An 18,523-nucleotide genomic window follows, 5' to 3' on the forward strand; every position below is an offset into this window, starting at 1 on the left:
ATAGGAAGAAAATGTTCATCAGTTATTTCAGCACTGATATTTAATGTTTTTAAGTTTCAAACAAAAAAAGTACTAAAGTTGCATTTAGAAGGCAACTTTTATAACTGCAAAGTTTAAACAGGCACCAAAATGTTTATTGGTAGTTATTTAGCAAAATGATAGTCAACCACAGAAAAGATTATTATGATACCATTAAAAGGAATGATACATAAACATCTATACTTGCTGAAATAGTAGCATGATAAAAGCAGGTTATGGTACAGCATGCATGTCACAATTACACTAAATAAAGCCTGTAAGGATATGTTGTGATAATTTGAAGTAGTCATCTCTGTTTGGTAGGCTTACAAATAATCTTTATTTTTTTCTTGGTGTCCTCTTTTTTTTTTTTTACAATAAGAAAATATTAATTTTACAAAAGGTAAAAAGAATACAGCTGCCTTCAAAAACAAAGTTATAATTCCACCATGAATTCAAAGATAGCCTATGTAACACAATTTACAGTGTAATTTGGTAGGCCACAGATACAGAAAAGACGGCCCTAAAACATAAGTTAATACAAACTATATAATCAAAGCAGAGACTAATTGGGAAGGAATTATGGAATAAGTAGTTTTGGGATAGAATCTTTTTTGGGGGGAAAAGGGAGTTTAATTTAGACCTTGAATTCACATTTTAAAATACATTTGATTAACTTTATGTATAAAATTACAAATACTTTAGAAAAAATAGTGTTAACAGAGTGTAACGGGTTGAAATATGCTGAGGTCCTAACACCTGGTATCTGTGAATGTGATCTTACATGGAAATAAGTTCTTTGCACATACAATCAGGTTAAGATGAGGTCCTTAGGGTGATCCCTAATGCAATATGACCAGTGTCCATATGAGAGAAGAGACACAGAGAGAATACAGTGTGGAGATGGAGGCAGAGATTGGAGCAATGCGTTTACAAGCCAAGGTATGTCAAAAAATCACTGTTACAAGAAGCTAGGAGAAGGGCATGGAACAGATTCTTCCTCAGAGCCCCAGAAGGAACCAACCTTGCCAACAACTTTGATTGTGGTTTTCAAGGCTCAAAATCTGAGAGAATAAGTTTCTGTTGTTTTAAGCCACCTAGTTTTGTGGTACTTGGTACTTTGTTATAGTAGCCCTAGAAAACTACTACAGAGAGGAACTTTGATCATGCATTATCTGGGATTTTTTGTTTATTTTTTGCATTACCTGTTTTAAAATATATTATTATAAAGGTTATTAAAAGGGTCTATCATTTATCCAATATGAATTCCTTCATGGTGGATGAGGTCACAGCGACTACCAAAGGCCTTTCCACACTCCTTACAGTCATAAGGGCCTATCATTTATCCAATATGAATTCCTTCATGGCGGATGAGGTCAGAGCGACTACCAAAGGCTTTTCCACATTCCTTGCAGTCATAAGGTTTCTCACCAGTGTGAATTCTTTGATGTCGAGTAAGGTTTGAGCCTTTATTAAAAGCCTTTCCACATTCATTACATTCATATGGTTTTTCATCTGTATGAATTCTCTGATGTTGAATAAGTTCTGAGCTCTGAATAAAGGCCTTTCCACATTCTTTACATTCATAGAGTTTCTTGCCGGCATGAATTCTGTGATGGTTAGTAAGTGTTGAGGCACTACTAAAGGCCTTCTCACATTCCTTACACTTATAAGGTTTCTCACCAGTATGCATCCTGTGGTGCTGAATAAGCCTTGAATGTTGAGTAAAGGCTTTCCCACATTCCTTACATTCATAAGGTTTCTCACCGGTATGAATTCTCAGATGTGGAAAAAGTTGTGAACTCTTAGTAAAGGCTTTTCCACATACTTTACATTCATAGGGTTTTTCACCAGTGTGAATTCTCTGATGATCATTAAGGTTTGAGCAATAATTAAAGGCTTTTCCACATTCCTTACATTCATAGGGTTTCTCACCAGTGTGAATCCTCTGATGTTGAGAAAAATATGAACTACAACTAAAAGCCTTGCCGCATTCTTTACACTCATAGGGTTTTTCACCAGTGTGAATCCTCTGATGTCGAGCAACAAGTGAGCCACGACTAAAGGATTTCCCACACTCCTTACATTCATAGTTTTTTTCAGCAGAATGAATTCTCTGATGTTGAACAAAGTGTGAGTTTTGATTAAAGGCCTTTCCACATATTTTACATTCACAGGGCTTCTCTTCATTAATAGTTTTTTGATGTGGAATAAGAAACGTGGGCTGAATAAAAGTGGGTATGTCTTCATGGGTAAACATCACTTGACTAAAATGTCTCTTCTTTAGAGAGAGTAACTTGGTCTCACACATGGATTCCAGATCTGGAAGAAAATAAAAAGGCATATGCTCATTTTTCCTATGCTGGGAAAGGTTAAACTTCTGAAAAAGAAATGCAAAGATTAAGCTGAAAATATTCGGGAAAGTAAATGCTTAGACAGTTCTCAAATATGGCTAGGCAATTTGTAAAATTGATAAGAAAAGCACAGACATTAAGGAGAAGCAACAGAGGAAGTTGAAGAGGGTTAATTAGGGAAATAGATGACTCTATAATCCTGGTGTGGATCAGAATCACCTGCAACTTCAATGAATCCACACTATGCAGGGCCATCCTCCACATTATACAGTGATTCTAATCATATATACATTTATATAAGCATATACTCACACACAGAGCGTCATACTATATGTTTTGTTATTTGTGGATAACTGTCATACCTATAGGACTACTGAGGAATAAATGTGTTGAAATGTACAAATGGGCGTGGGAGAGGGTCAGCAACTCTAAGCAAAGGGTATGTTTTTGGCAAATTCACACTGGGGGACAGCCCTCAACAAGTCTAGGGTGCTGAATGAAACTGGTGAGAATGGAGGACACGTAAATTTCTTCTGTGAATAGAGCCTCATGTATGTTGGAGATTCACTGAAAATAGTTTGCCTTGGAATTCTGTGATGCTGATGCTGGGAAAGAAAAATGGAATCTTCAAGTCATGGCAGTTACTAAGAAGGGAGGAACCTTGAGTGTTAGAAGAGAATAAGAATGAAACATTTTCTGTGAGAAAATAGGAACTCCATGTCAACATTTTCTGCCACTCTGCATATGTCTGCTAATTACCATGAAAACACTATAAGTATTGATTTGGGGCTTACAAATAAATCTTAGGGAGTAAGTGAATTCATAAATAATCTGTGAGTAATGAGGGTCAACTGTATTTTTAATAAAAGGGGGGTATAATTTCTGTTAAAAATGGCAGACAGTATATATAAATTTACCAATTCTTGTTCACGAATCCACAGGAAGATTATAATAAAAGCTTAACAAGGGGAAAGGAAAACCCTACTAGGACAAAAGATACTGGAGAAGAAACAGTAGCAATAAAACTTGGAAACTGGAAAGCCAATGGATGAGTGATAAGTGACTGCAGACTGGAGAATATCAAATTGAGCCAACAGTGGGTAAATTCCACAGTACTGATTCATGGTGCAAATCCCTACAAATGCACAAGAACTGGAGGCATCAGGCACTTCTAATAGTGGAGTGCAGAGAACAGTAAAAGCTGACGGATGAATTCAAAGACTGTATCTCCTCCCCATCCCACAGGACAGGATGATTATAGTTGTTCATTCTCACAGAAAACTAGAAATCTAGAAAAATGGAACCAGAGAAAATCTGGACTCAGGAACATCCAGCATAGGTGTGGGCATGGGTACTGAACTGAGAAGAAAGAATTAACAGAAAATATACATACTTCTGATACAAAAAATACATCTGGTCTTTGTTTCCAGTTCCTGGCAGAGCTTCAAAAACCACTGGAACTTCAAAAACCACTAGACTGTCTTTTGTTATTCACAACAAGTGCCTTTTGATCATACCTGAATTTATGATAAGAAAGTGATTCACAATGGACCCTTAGTTTCAAGGGATGGGACTGGTCACCACTCCCCACATAATGACACCCCCAGTAAAAAACTTGGCAAGGATTGGGGGAAGCTTCCTGGTTGGTGAACATATCTATGTACCAGAAGAGTACAATGTCAATAACACAAAGTGTGGGTAGTGAGAAGTAAAAGTGTTTTTGTATGTGATTGAAGTTAAATTGTTATCAGCTTAAAACATACTGTTATATTTTTGAAAGCCCAATGATAACCACAAAGAAGATACCTTATAGAGATTACAGAAAAGAAAAATAAAAAGGATTCAAAGCATATCAATACAAAAAATCAAAGAAACAAAAGGAAGGCAGCAAGAGAGGAAAAGCGGGACAAAAGAACTACAAAAAGAACAGAAAACAACGAACAAAACGGCAATAGTAAATCCTTCAATAATAACTTTAAATGTAAATGGATTAAACTCTCAAATCAAAAGAGACTGGCTGAATGGAGAAAACAACAATATCCAATTATATGATGTCCTCCAGAGACCCACTTTAGATTTAAGAACACAGATAATGGCTGAAAGTGAAGGGATGGGAAAAGGTAATCCATGCAAATGGTAACCTAAAGAGAGCAAGGGTGGCTATACTTACATCAGATAAAATAGACTTTAAGCTAAAACAGACTTTAAGCTAAAGCTGTCACAAAAAACAAACAAGGATATTATACAATGATAAAATGGTCAATTCACCAGGAAGGTATAACAATTATAAACATACCTGCACCCAATATAAGAGCACTTAAGTATATTAAGCAAACATTGTCAAAACTGAAGGGAGACATAGACAAAAATACAACAGCAGGACACTTCAATAGCCTACTTTCAGTAACAGATCGAACAATCAGACAGTAAATCAAGCAAGAAAAGTGACTTGAACAATACCATAGGGCAAATGAACCTAAATGACATATATAGAATATTCCATTCAACAGCAGCAGAATATATTCTTATCAAGCATACACAGAACATTCCCTAGGATAGATGACATGTTAGTTCACAAAATAAATCTTAAGAAATTTAAGATGGAAATCATATCAAGTATCTTTTCTGACTACAATGGAACAAAACTAGAAATCAACAGCAAAAGGAAAACTGGAAAATTCACAAATATGTGGAAATTAAAAACACACTTTTGAACAACCAATGGCCCAAAGAATTAGAAAATATCTTTAGACAAACAAAAACACTTATGGGATGCAGAAAAAGCAGTATGAAAATGGAATTTTATAGTTCCTACATTGAAAAAGAAGAATTGCAAATATACAACCTAACTTTACATTTCAAGGAACAAACTAAACCCAAAGTTAGCAGAAGGAAGGAAATAATAAAGATTAGGGCAGAGATAAATGAAATAGAGAGTAGAAAAACAACAGAAAAGATCAATGGAACTAATAGTTGGCTTATTGAAAAGATAAATTGACAAACTTTTAGCTAGATTAAGAAAAAAAGAGAGGAGACTCAAATAAAATCAGAAATAAAAGAGACATTGTAACTGATGTAACAGAAATTAAAACTGTCATAAGAGAATACTATGAACAATTATACACCAAGAAACTGGATAAACTGGAGGAAATGGAAAAATTCCTAGAAACATACAACCTACCAAGACTGAATCATGAAGAAATAGAAAGTCATGAAGAAACAGAAAGTCTAAATAGAAAGTCTATAACTAGTAAGGAGATTGAATTAGTAATAAAAAGCCTAGGCTCTTCTTTGCTGGGAGGTTCACTAGTGAATTCTACCACACATTATGCCAATCCTTCTCAAACTCTTCCAAAAAAACTGAAGAGCTGGGAAGACTTCCAAACTCATTTTATGAAGCCAGAATTACCCTCAGACCAAACCCAGACAAGGAAGTCACAGAAAAGAAAATTACAGGCCAACAACCCTGATGAATATAAATGCAAAAATTCTCAACAGCACACTAAAAGGATCATACATCATGACCAACTACGATTTATCTGTAGGATGCAAAGATGGTTCAACATACAAAAATCAATGTGATATACCACATTAATAAAGGATAAAAATCACACAATCATCTCAATAGATAAGAAGCATTTCATAAAATTCAACATCCTTTCATGATTAAAAACTCTCAACAAACTTAGAAGTAAAATTGTCCCTATTTGAAAATGACATAGAAAAAACCCTAAAGGCTCCACATAAAAACTGTCAGAATTAAACAAATTTAGTTTTCAGTTGCAGGATACAAAACTACAGTGTTTCTATACACTAACAATAAACAATCTGAAAGGAAATCAGGAAAACAATTCCATTTATAATAGCATCAGAAGGAATTAAATACTTAGGAATAAACTTAACTAGGGAGATGAAAGACTTGTACAGTGAAAACTATAAAACGTTGAAGAAATTAAAGGTGACACTAAATGGAAAGCAATCGCGTGCTTGTGGACTGGAAGAGTTCATACTGTTAAAATGTAATCTACAGATTCAACACAATCCCTATAAAAATCCCAATGGCATTTTTTACAGAAATATTAATAGAAAAAAAAATTGGAAGAGCTAAAAATAATCTTTAGGAAGTGTAAGAAAGCTAATGGTATCACACTTTCTGATTTCAAAGTATAAAACAAAGCTACAGGGCTTCCCTGGTGGCGCAGTGGTTGAGAGTCCGCCTGCCGATGCAGGGGACACGGGTTCGTGCCCCGGTCCGGGAGGATCCCACATGCCGCGGAGCGGCTGGGCCCGTGAGCCATGGCCACTGAGCCTGCGCGTCCGGGGCCTGTGCTGCGCAGCAAGAGAGGCCACAGCAGTGAGAGGCCCACGTACCGCAAAAAACAAACAAACAAACAAACAAAGCTACAGCAGTTAAAACAGTATGGTACTGGCATAAAGACAACCACATAAACCAATGAAACAGAATATGCTAAGCATGTTTTAAAGATTTATTTAACTCATTAATGAGAGGGCCAGAGGAATGATCAAGCTAGTTCCAATTATCTAGGAGAGATTGAGTTCATATGGTACCCTAAAGAATGCAGGAATAACATCACTAAGTTGGATACAAAAACGAGTTACTGTGTTATAGGATAATAAAACCATACCCTTCAGCTACCTTTTCCACCAGACGAATCATTCGCAACTTATCAATCTTTTTAAATTTAACATCTAATTTTAAGAGAACCTGGTCCCTAATGAGTAGTAAATAGTAAGTGAAACAATGATACATTTCCCAAGATAATTAAATAATCCTCGAATGGACCCGATAGATGATACACTGGTATGACATTTGAAAGACATGAAGTATTTATCCTTTTACATTATTTTCAATTTTAGATATATACCCCAAAGTGGGGCATATGTATACCTGTTTAAGTAGTACCAGATGGCTGTAGAGAAAGGCAACACCACTGTACACTTCCACCAAAAGTGCATAAGAATTTCTTTGTCCCCACCCACAGCTGTCATTACCCAGCTTTCTACTTTCCTAGCCTAATAAGTGAAGTGATATTTCATTATTGCCTGCATTTGCATTTCTAATTATTAATAACTATGAACATCTGGTAGGCTTATTAGCATTTTAGTCTTGTTAACCTTTATTGGTATTTTTATTGGGGTCACTAACTTCTTCCTCTTAATTAGCAAGTATCTTCTAGTCTACTGTGCATTAGATTTGTCTATTGTGTCCTTCATTTAGCAGAAATCCTTAATTCTGATGTATTTCCAGTCCATGTTTTTGCTGTATGGTTTGTACTTTTGGAGTTTTATTTATTTATTTATTTTTAACAATATTTACTTAAAAGAAAAAGGGAAAAAGAAAAGCTTCAAAACCAGAGCGTGATGCCCTGTTAAGTATGTCTAATATGCAAAGTACTGGAAAGCAATTTTACCAAAGGGCAATGTCACTAGGACATGTGGACCGTAATTACAAAAGAAACTTTGAAACATAAAGGTGCCCATGGAAAAGAATAAAGAGAGGGAACAACGGCAAGGACACAGAACAATGAGCAGGTACTTTGAGAGTAAGGCTCTAAGAAATGACTTGGACATTGGCCCAGGGCTGAGGTGGATATCTGGCCAACAGTCTGGGTTCCGAAGGGTAAGAGTACAATTAGCAGGATTAGAGAAGGCACTGCTTCAACCTCCAAACAAGTCTCTAGTTCTCATTCCCAAGTGGATATGCTTTCCAGATTTCAACAAGGTCTCCTTGGGAGGATTAGCTCTCCGCTGTGTAGTAACGATACAGAATACCTAAGAGAACATGGCCTATGATGGGGAAGATCCAATACGACCAGCAGCTTTTGCACATGTTGCTTTTTGGAGGGTCCTTGCTACCACTTCCACGTTTCTTTGTTTGTTTTTAAAATATTTATTTATTTTGGCTGCACTGGGTCTTAGTTGCAGCACATGGGATGTTTAGTTATGGTATGCACGAGGGCTTCTTAGTTGCAGCACATGGACTTTTAGTTGAGGCATCCATGTGGGATCTAGTTCCCCAACCAGAGATTGAACCCGGGCCCCCTGCATTGGGAGCACAGAGTCTTACCCACTGGAGCACCAGGGAAGTCCCCCACTTCCAGGTTTAATGTAATTCAGAGGCACATCACCAATATAGTACTGCTTGAGCACTTCTCTGGCCTCAGACGAGCGGCCTACATCTTCAAAGCTTTCAGTTGCGTCTCCACGAGCTTGTTCCAGCAGAACCTCTTCTCCACCAGGATGCTCGTTAAGGAGGCAGGTGACATCACAGACTTGCCCGTGGATCACCAGCCATATCTCCTTCAGGGAGTTGCGCTTTGCCACCTCCTCCAATCAGTAAAAGGTAACTGAGGTCTCGACCCCCTTGCCCTTTCCCATTGCTGCTGCTTGCTTCCACAGTCGCCATTGGGCCTAAGCTCTTCTCCACCGCTATCCAGGTTTCCGCTGACAACTTCCTTGAGGTAGACTTCGTGCTCCTACTTTTGGAGTTTAAGGTAAGTTATCTTTGTCTATTTTTCACAAAGATTTTCTCTTTAAAAAGTTTAAATATTAAAAAATTTCCTTTTTAAACAATAGTTTTACCTTTCACGTTATTTATCTAATACTATTTAATTAATTATAAAAAAGTGGAAAAAGAATAAACAGAGATCATGTGGAAAAGTATGGGGTCAAGGAAAGATAGAGAAGGGAGTGAGTAAGCAAGTTGGTAGGGAGGAAAAGCAGTGAGACACAGGGAAATAAAAACAAAAAAAGCAAAAATACTCCAGAGGCTAAGTAAACCTTTGATCTGAAAAATAAGGTGATATTAGATATTAAAAAATACAAGCCAAAGAAATAAAGACACTCGTACTGGCATTATACCATAACAAGACAATAGAGTGCTGAGAAAGACTCATATATGCGAATTTATTATCCAATAAAGATGGCACCAGAAATCAATGAAGAAAGTTCAATTCTTTTACAGATGATAGAGAGGAAAATGATTCAATTTATGGAGGAAAAAAATTCTGGATCCCTGCTTATAAAATATTTAAGGCTAGCTGAGACCTATGGAGGGCAAGGAAGGAGATTCACAAACTCTTGCCTAGGTTCCTAGAGCTTTGTTGAATCCAGAATTCTCTCTCAATGGAGGCATGGTCTAATTCTATCACTATCTCGATAGGTTACATCTACTTCCAAGGATCCAACAATTAATTTCTATTGAATCAATACCACTTCTGTATTTTTTGACTGTTTTATAACTTTTTTCTGAGCTTCCTATTTGTTCTTCTTGTTTGCTGAATTCTACTTTGTAGAAATTATTTACAGAAATGTTCTAGCTCCCACATTAAACAATGAATTTCTTAATAAGTCTACATATTTTTTAAACTATGTAGCACCTAGCAGACTACTTGCACAAATTAAAAAATCAAACTTTTTTAGAAGACTGTTCCAAAATGTTAATTCTCCAGAAACTGATGTATAACTTTATTTTAACCTTAATCAAAATGTCAGCAGTTATTTTTATGTGTGTGTGAATATTAATAAGCTGATTCTAAAATTTATATATGGACTTCCCTGGTGGCACAGTGGTTAAGAATTCACCTGCCAATGCAGGGGACATGGGTTTGAGCCCTGGTCTGGGAAGATCCCACATGCCGCAGAGATACTAAGCCCGTGTGCCACAACTACTGAGCCTGCGCTCTACAGCCCGTAAGCCACAGATACTGAAGCCCGTGTACCTGGAGCCTGTGCTCTGCAACAAGAGAAGCCACCACAATGAGGAGCCCGTGCACAGCAACAAAGACACAACGCAGCCAGAAATTTAAAAATAAATTTATGAAAAATAATTATAATAAAATAAATTAAATTTATATGAAAATTATCAAGAAGAAGAAGCAGGAGAGCTTGCTCTGCCAAATAAGCCTTATTATAGACTACAGTACTATTATAGTGTGGTATTGGGACAAAGGTAGACAAACCAATGGAACAGAATAAAGTTCAGAGACAGACTCACAGATATAGCAACACATGATTTATGACAAAGGTAGCATTATAGAGAAAGGGAAAAAGTCTTTTCAGTAAACATTGCCTGGTCAATTGGATATTTACATGGAAAAATAATGAAATTTGACCCCTACCTCATACTATAAACAAATATCAGCTCCAGGAAATTGGAGATCTAAATGTAAAAGGTAAAACAAAAAAGCTACTAGAATATAACAAAGGAAGCATCTTCATGACTTTGGGGTAGGCAATGAGTCCTACACAGAACACAAAAAGCAACAACTATAAAGGAAAAGATAGATAAGCCTGACTACTTAAAATTAATAAAATCAAAAGACAGCACTAAAAGGATAAGAAAGTAAGCTATAAGGTGGTAGATGATATTTACAAAGACTCATATACAGAATATACAAAAAACTCCTTCAAATCACTAAGAAAAATTAAGACAACCTAATGAATAGAAGCAAGAAACTTAAACGGGCAAGTCACAGAACACACACACACACACATACACCTGCAGAATGTCTAAAATTAAAAGGTCTAGCAATATCAAGAACTGGCAAGCGCTTCCCTGGTGGCGCAGTGGTTAAGAATCCGCCTGCTAATGCAGGGAACACAGGTTCGAGCCCTGCTCCGGAAGGCTCCCACATGCCACGGAGCAACTAAGCCCGTGGGCCACAACTACTGAGCCTGCTCTCTGGAGCCTGAGAGCCACAACCACTGAGGTCCACACGCCTAGAGCCTGTGCTCCGCAACAAGAGAAGCCACTGCATTGAGAAGCCCATGCACTGCAACAAAGAGTAGCCGCCGCTTGCAGCAACTAGAGAAAGCCCACACGCAGCAACGAAGACCCAACGCAGCCATAAATAAATAAATAAAATTAAAAAAAAAAAAAGAACTGGTAAGAATGCAGAGGAATAGCAACTTTCACACTGCTAGTGGAAGTATAAATTGGTATAACCACTTTGGAAAACTGGCATTATCTTTTAAAATTGAACCAACACATATCTTATTACCAGTAATTCCACTCCTGGGTATACACCCAAAAGAAATGTGTACATATATGCACCAAAGGAATGTTCACATAGCTAAAAACTGGAAAACAACCCAACGGTCAATAGTAGAAAGGACTTATTCATAATAATTAGCAATATATAATACACACTATAAAATGTATTCATAGAATGGAATACAGCATAGCACTGAGAATGAACATCAGCTATATGCAATAACATGGGTGTTATATGCAATAACATGGGTGTCCCATAAACATAAAGTTGAGAAAAAACAAAGGCAAAAGTATAAATACTGTATGATTCCACTTATATTCAGCTCAGAAAAAGGCAAAATTATTTCACGGAGTTAGAAGTCAAGAGGAGGACAAAGAGGCTAGTGATTGGGAAAGGGCAGAAAGGATTCTAAGGTGCTAGTAATTTTCTATTACTTGTCTGAAGTGGTGGTTACATGGATGCATTCACTTGTAATTCTTCACACTATACAATCACTCATGTAGTTTCCATATGTATGTTATATCTGAATTTTTTTAATGGAAAAAAAAATCAAATGTTTGATAAATGAAACAATGAATTACTATCCAGGACAACCTGGTTAATGAAGTTAACAAATACTTAGAAAGTCAATAAAATGAAAACCAGTATTGAAACACATACACACAACACACACACACTTCTTAGGGTGGGAATATCTACTGTTAATACAAGTCTAAATGCAGCAGATCCTATGAAGGAATAAAATCTAAAAGGTGGGTAGAATAACTCTTAGAAATGACAAAGGAAGGTACTTGCTACATTGGACTGGGAATAAAGTATAAGAGAAAAAAAGCAAGATACCTCTTTTATGGAAGAGGGCTTGAGGGGAGTTTTCTGATAACATCTTATATAGGTAATACCTCCTCAGGCTCTGCTCCTGCTCTATCACCTCTCACTTACCTGAACAAAGGCCTCTCGTCAGCTCTCTGTCAACCATCCAGGGCTCTTTTCCTTGTTCCAATAAGGAGATCACAGTTGGCTTAGAACTGGAAAGTCCTGATCACAAGAAAAGACATGGGACATGGTTATGCTGTTGGTGTCCCAGAAATCAGATCCGGTCCCTTGGTGATCAAGAAACAGATGCCCCTATAGGGAAGGACCAGAGAAAGATGAAGATGAAGCTTCAGCCACAGCCCAGTGGAGCTGCCCATTTCCAACCCTTGCATTCCATTCTAACTCAACCATTCCTTGGGGAACAGAGTGCAGAAATTTTGCTGGTTACTTGAAATGTGTAATTCACAATGGAGAAAGGACACATTCCCAAGGGCAGACTCTGAATTTGGGGGGATAGTTATCCTTACCCACTGAAACCAGGTTGCTGAAATTCTCCAACATCACTTCTTTGTATAAATTCATCTGACCAGAGTCCAGGCACTCCCATTCCTCCTGAGAGAAGTTTATAGACACATCCCTGAACATCACTGACCCCTGAAACAAGAAACATGCTTTCACAATGGAAAGAGAGAAGAAAAAGATGATAGTAGATGAAGTGGTAGAGGGCTCTACATAAAAGGACAGAGATTATTAATCAAATCGAAGGAGCTGGAATCGATTAAATCAATATAAGATATATCTCCTATATACAGAGGGGTATGTCTAGGAATGTGCAAACAGAGTGGACTTTTCCAATGAGATGAAATAGCAAGCATGCAGTTCAGTGCCTGGCCACAGTAAAGTCTGCATAAATGAGAATTCCTTCCCATGTTCTCTTTAAGCCCCAAGAGAGGGAAAAATGTGATGGACAAAAAAAAAAAAAAACACCTTATATTTTGGAGTAAGATTTCAGAATATCAGGGAAAAACAGAACTTTCTAAAAGCTTCTGTGGATCACATAAAAAGTTTCAGGAATCAGAATGGCAATGGATTTCTCAACAGCACCATTTAAAACAAGAAAATGAAGTGATTCCTTTAATATTACAAAAGACAACAAATTCTGGCCGAGAATTCCACACACAGCCAAAGCTAGTATGAAGATTATATACAAAGCAAGACTAAATACCAAAATTGGTTTGCAATAGTAAGTCATGCTTTTCCACTAAAAGGGGACGGAAGGGTGGTAATCCACGAGATAAGCTAAGTTCTTAGAAGAATTCCTTGATCGGAAATTATGGCTTTGCATTTTGTTGTTCTATTTCCTGAAAATAACTTGGAGATGCTCCTGATTTGTCCACCTACTGCTTTGATTCCTTGGATACCACTCATTCTTTCACTTTAAGCACAAACAAGTAATTGTTGCAGACGTCTCTGTATTTTGCAGCTGCCCTCTTGTAAGGCGCACTTTTCCCAAACAAAACAATTTTTAAAACCCATTTAAAAAAAAAAGAAAGATTAAATACCAAGTTAGTGTGACGATTAAATCAAGACAATTCTAGGGACTTCCGTGGCGATCCAGTGGTTAAGACTCCACACTTCCAATGTAGGGGGCGTGGGCTCGATCCCCGGTTGGGGAACTAAGATCCCACAAGTCATGTGGTGCGGCAAAAAAAAAAAAGACAATTGTAGAACCATAGAGAATGAATGTTAAATTATCTCCTGTCTAGTTTTTCTTAGGAAGCTACTGGCCTAAGTGTTCCATCAAAACTAGAGAGTAAATTAAGAAAATGAAAGGTATTATACTCTGAAACTAGAAAACTTACATGAGAATGGTGAACTAAGTCCAGTATAATTGTAAAAGGCAAGTCCCCGAACAATATCTAGACCTAGAGAGCAGACCTAGAGAGCAACACCTAGAAGAGGAGGATAGAGGACTATAGTAAAGAAACTGACTACTGAGCGAAGAGGAGTTCAGGTTAAAGAAACAAAGCAGCTTAGTAGGTCCCCCTTTTCACACTGTAAGCTTCTAGCTTGGAGCAAACCTGAGCTCAGAGAAAAGGCTTTAAATGAAATTTGCACATTATTATACTCAACTAGAGGTTGTAATTAGTAAAATGAGACTGATCTTGTGACTGAAAATAACCAAAGAATACCAGAGTGATCAAAACAATTATAGGGACTACACAAGCTTTTATTCAGGGCAACAAAAACATTAGCCATAGAGTTGAGAGTGGAAATTATAGGGGAAAGAAAATCCTTTTGCTTGCTCCCTATGGAGCCCTGCTTATTTCAAAGTGTTGGTTATAAGTTGATTTGATTTTCCAAGTACACAGTCATAGCATCTGCAGAAAGTAATAATCTTACACTCTCTTTTCTAATTTTTAACCTAATTTTTCCTCTTGTCTAAGTGCTTTGGTTAATACCTACAGAACAATGTTAAATAACATTGGTAATGCTGTATGCTGTATACCCTTGTCTTTTTCTGATTTTACCTGGAATGTTTCAGATATTTCCTGATTAAACATTAGGTTAGCTTCTAAGAACAAAATTCATTTTATTCCTTTAAAAATTTATTTTCCACTACAGTATACTACCTCCCTAGAGTTACTCCCATTAATATTGGGCAATAATCTTCATTACAGAGATGGTGAGTGTAATTAGAGGTTGATGGGGGAGGGGAACCAGATGCTCTGTTTGGGCTTCGGCAAAGGAGAATGGATTAGGAAAGACTCAGCCCTTTTCCGAAGAAATTCAGATAGAAAGGGCTTACACTGAACAGACTTGGGGAGACTGATTCTCATCCTGGTTTTCTTTGGCTCCGTACCAAACACACATTTTTAAAATTGAGAGTTCCAAATTTAGTTTCAGCCCCCAATTTATACCTTCAGAAAACACAATCCCTATTCTGAGTCCTCTACCTTGGTACACTCTAATTTTCAGATATGAGAATCATAAAGTGAACTGAGAGCCTTATGATTTGGTGAGCTCCCCAAGATTAGAAGTGTTGAAACATAACTGAATAAAGATATATTTTTTTCTACCAGTTAGAGGAAGAACCCCAAAACTCTAGCTACCTGCCATGCCCTCCACTCCTGTCCTGAAACAAGGCAAAGTTCTTTTGCCTAATATTGCTTTGATTTTAGCTACAAGTATTAACTCTAAAAACCAAAAAGAGAGTAAGAGACCAAAAAAAAAAAAGGGGGAGAAATTATAACCTATGTATAATTAGAGCCTAAGAAGAAGAGAGAGAATGAGGCAGGGCAATCTTTTAAGATGGCTGAGGATATTCCTGAATACCTATCCACAAATTAAAAAATCTTAACAAATTCCAAGCAGATAAATAAAAAGAAATGCACATTTAGGCACATCATACTTGAGTTACAGAAAGCCAAAAACAGAGTGACAGTCTTAAAAACAGCCAGAGGAAGAAAAGTCAAATTACCTCAAATGAGGAGCTAGAATAATTAAAAATAGGTTAAGTAAATAAACGGGATTATCGCTTTAAATATAAATATAGAATATTTACATAACCTTGGGACAGAGAAGGATTTCCTAAATAAGATACAAAAAGATACCACCAAGGGAAAAAAAATTGATAAAAAATTAGGGGGACTTCCCTGGTGGTGCAGTGGTTAAAAACCCGCCTGCCAATGCAGTAGACACGGTTCGAGCCCTGGTCCAGGAAGATCCCACATGCTGCAGAGCAACTATGCCTGTGCACCACAACTACTGAGCCTGCGCACCACAACTACCGAAGCCTGTATGCCCTAGAGCCCACGCTGTTAACTACTGAAGCCCGCGCCTAGAGCCCGTGCTCTGCAACGAGAGAAGCCACAGCAATGAGAAGCTGTGCACCGCAATAAAGACTCAACGCAGCCAAAAATAAAAAAATATATAATAAAAAAGTCAGATTTTATTCGTAAAACTACCTTAAGGGAAGTGATAAAACAATCCAGATAGTAGAAAAATATAATCAATAAAGGATCCATATCCAGAAAATATAAAGAATTCCCATGAATCAATAAGAGATAATCCAGGGACTTCCCTGGTGGCGCAGTGGCTAAGAATCCCCCGCCAATGCAGGGGACACAGGTTCCTGGTCCGGAAAGATCCCACATGCCACGGAGCAACTAAGCCCATGAGCCACAATTACTGAGGCCTGAGCTCTAGAGCCTGCGAGCCAGAATTACTGAGCCCGCATGCCACAACTACTGAAGCCTGCCCGCCTAGAGTCCATGCTCTGTAACAAAGAGAAGCCACTGCAATGAGAAGCCCGTGCACCACAACGAAGAGTAGCTCTCCGCAACTAGAGAAAGCCTGTGCGCAGCAATGAAGACCCAACAGAGCCAAAAATAAAATAAATAAATAATTTATATATTAAAAAAAAGATAATCCAAGAGCAAAATAAAAGATTTCAACAGGTGTGTCACAAAAGTAGAAACCCTGATAACCAATAAACATATGAAGTGGTGTTCAATCTCATTATTAATCATGGAAATCGCAACTAAAACCTACATGCATCTATGTATATGTGTGTTTGTACAAATAAATATTTTAAATAAGTGTTGAAAGATTTCATGTCTGACACAGCTCATCTGACGAATAAACCATAACTCATTCACAAAAAAAAGTGTATCTTTGAAAAATGGTATTTACAAAGATCATTTGACAACACAGGAGAATGATACTTTTTAGTGAAAACGTAGGATATAAAATGATAAATGAAGCATAATCTGATTTCGGAAAAATAATGAAAATACACCAAAATGTTAACACTAGTTATTTGAGTGGTCTCATTTCATTTTTTCTTGGTAATCTGTGTTTTTAAAATCTCTAAAATAATCATGCTTTTATTTTAAAGTCATAATAAATATTGCATTTAAAAAGAAGAAAATTTGGGACTTCCCTAGCGGTCCAGTGGTTGGGACTTCGCCTTCCAACGTAGGGGGTGCGGGTTCGACCCCTGGTGGGGAAGCTGGGATGCCACATGCCTTGCAGCCAAAAAACCAAAGCATAAAACAGAAGAATATTGTAACAAATTCAATAAAGACTTTGAAAATGGTCCACATCAAAAAAAAAAATCTAAAAAAATTAAAAATATAAAAATAAAAAGAAGAAAACATGGCAAACTGAAGTGGAGCCATTTTCCAAATAAGTAAACATTAGGTATATGGGAGTTATTGTGCTTCAGTAGCAGGCTCAACTATCCTTTTCTCCAGTGGGAAAATTATAGGAACCTATAATCAAACGGCATCTTTATTAAGCATTAACTTTCAGAAGAACGAAAGAAAAGAGGAAACCCCAACATACCCTGAAAACTGCTTGTATAAGTTCAGCATGCATTGTTTCCTTCTCTTTTGCGCCTCACCTGGAGAAGGATAGAACTTGGAAAGTAGAAAGTCATCGTAAGACACCAGGTTCTTCTTGTTGCTCAAACTGGTCAGGTCACAGGTCAGCCCCATCCCCATCCCCCAGCACAAAAGCGAATGAGATCAGAGGAATGGGGCGTCCCTTCCAATCCCAGTGTCTCAGGAGAAAGCTGAGGTTACTGCTGTTGAGGTCAATAATCTAACAAAACCTCACAGAGATTTCCTAAGGACAGAGTTCTGGAGTAACAATCGCACAGCTGACAGGAGCCTCATATCCATACACACAGTGCCACATACCTTAAGCAGTCATTCTTAAAACAAGGGAACACGCACTCCACATCCGCACACAGAGCCAAACATGGTATCACAGATACAATCGCAAATTCAACACGGAATACATACACTCGCACAGTCGCAGGTACCCCAGTGTCGCGGGGTCACAAGCACACACCACCACAGGGGGACACAGTCACAATTCCACAATGATAGGCATCCTATATCTGCACACGGGTCGCATAACCTCCCCCTTCTCACGCCGCTCCGCCCGCACAGGCCCAAGTACCGAGCTCCATATCGGCCTCCGGTCTCCTCAACTTAGGCCTTTCGGGTCCCCGGGGGTCCGAACCTGCAGAGCTGAACCAGTTCCCCCAGGGGCCCACGATTTCACCTCAAGGATCTAACGCTCCCGCCAGGCGTGATGAAAAGTTCGAGTTCCCGCGAGAAAAGCGACGGGCTGCCGAGCCCTCTGGGAAATGTGGTCCACAGCGAGCCCCACGGCCGATTCCTCTCAGCGCCCTCGCTGCGTCCACCCGAAATGACTGCTCCTGCAACTTTCAGAGTTTAGCCAGGTCTCAGAGTTGCAGTTCGCGGTAACTCGGCACGCTCGGGCTCAGCCACCAGAACAGACCTAGCC

General features: G+C 38.0%; 1 protein-coding gene and 1 pseudogene across 2 annotated transcripts; both read right to left on the minus strand.

Moving 5' to 3' along the window:
• Positions 1–167: 167 nt before the first annotated feature.
• On the minus strand, positions 168–18,312 carry ZNF829 (zinc finger protein 829). Its single transcript, XM_082677050.1, has 5 exons — positions 18,173–18,312; positions 17,552–17,625; positions 12,730–12,856; positions 12,329–12,424; positions 168–2,340 (listed from the first exon to the last, which is right to left on the minus strand). The coding sequence occupies exons 2-5, from the start codon at positions 17,582–17,584 to the stop codon at positions 1,361–1,363; spliced, it is 1,236 nt and encodes a 411-aa protein (XP_082533176.1). The 5' UTR covers positions 17,585–17,625; positions 18,173–18,312; the 3' UTR covers positions 168–1,360.
• On the minus strand, positions 8,131–8,799 carry LOC309836500 (cytochrome b5 type B-like; annotated as a pseudogene). The gene is made up of 2 exons: positions 8,473–8,799; positions 8,131–8,245 (listed from the first exon to the last, which is right to left on the minus strand). The product of its transcript is annotated as a cytochrome b5 type B-like (transcript).
• Positions 18,313–18,523: the final 211 nt, after the last annotated feature.

This window comes from Grampus griseus (assembly GCF_964374135.1).
Source record: "Grampus griseus genome assembly, chromosome: 19".
Taxonomy (NCBI): Eukaryota; Metazoa; Chordata; class Mammalia; order Artiodactyla; family Delphinidae; genus Grampus; species Grampus griseus.

What these genes read in the sequence shown, in the direction of transcription:
- ZNF829 (XM_082677050.1), bottom strand. Translation starts at nt 17,584, where the DNA reads ATGCATGCTGAACTTATACAAGCAGTTTTCAGG. An exon ending in TTATACAAGCAGTTTTCAGG is followed by an intron (nt 12,857 to 17,551) that starts GTATGTTGGGGT and finishes TTCTTGTTTCAG; the next exon opens with GGGTCAGTGATGTTCAGGGA. An exon ending in GACGAGAGGCCTTTGTTCAG is followed by an intron (nt 2,341 to 12,328) that starts GTAAGTGAGAGG and finishes ATTTTCTTCCAG; the next exon opens with ATCTGGAATCCATGTGTGAG.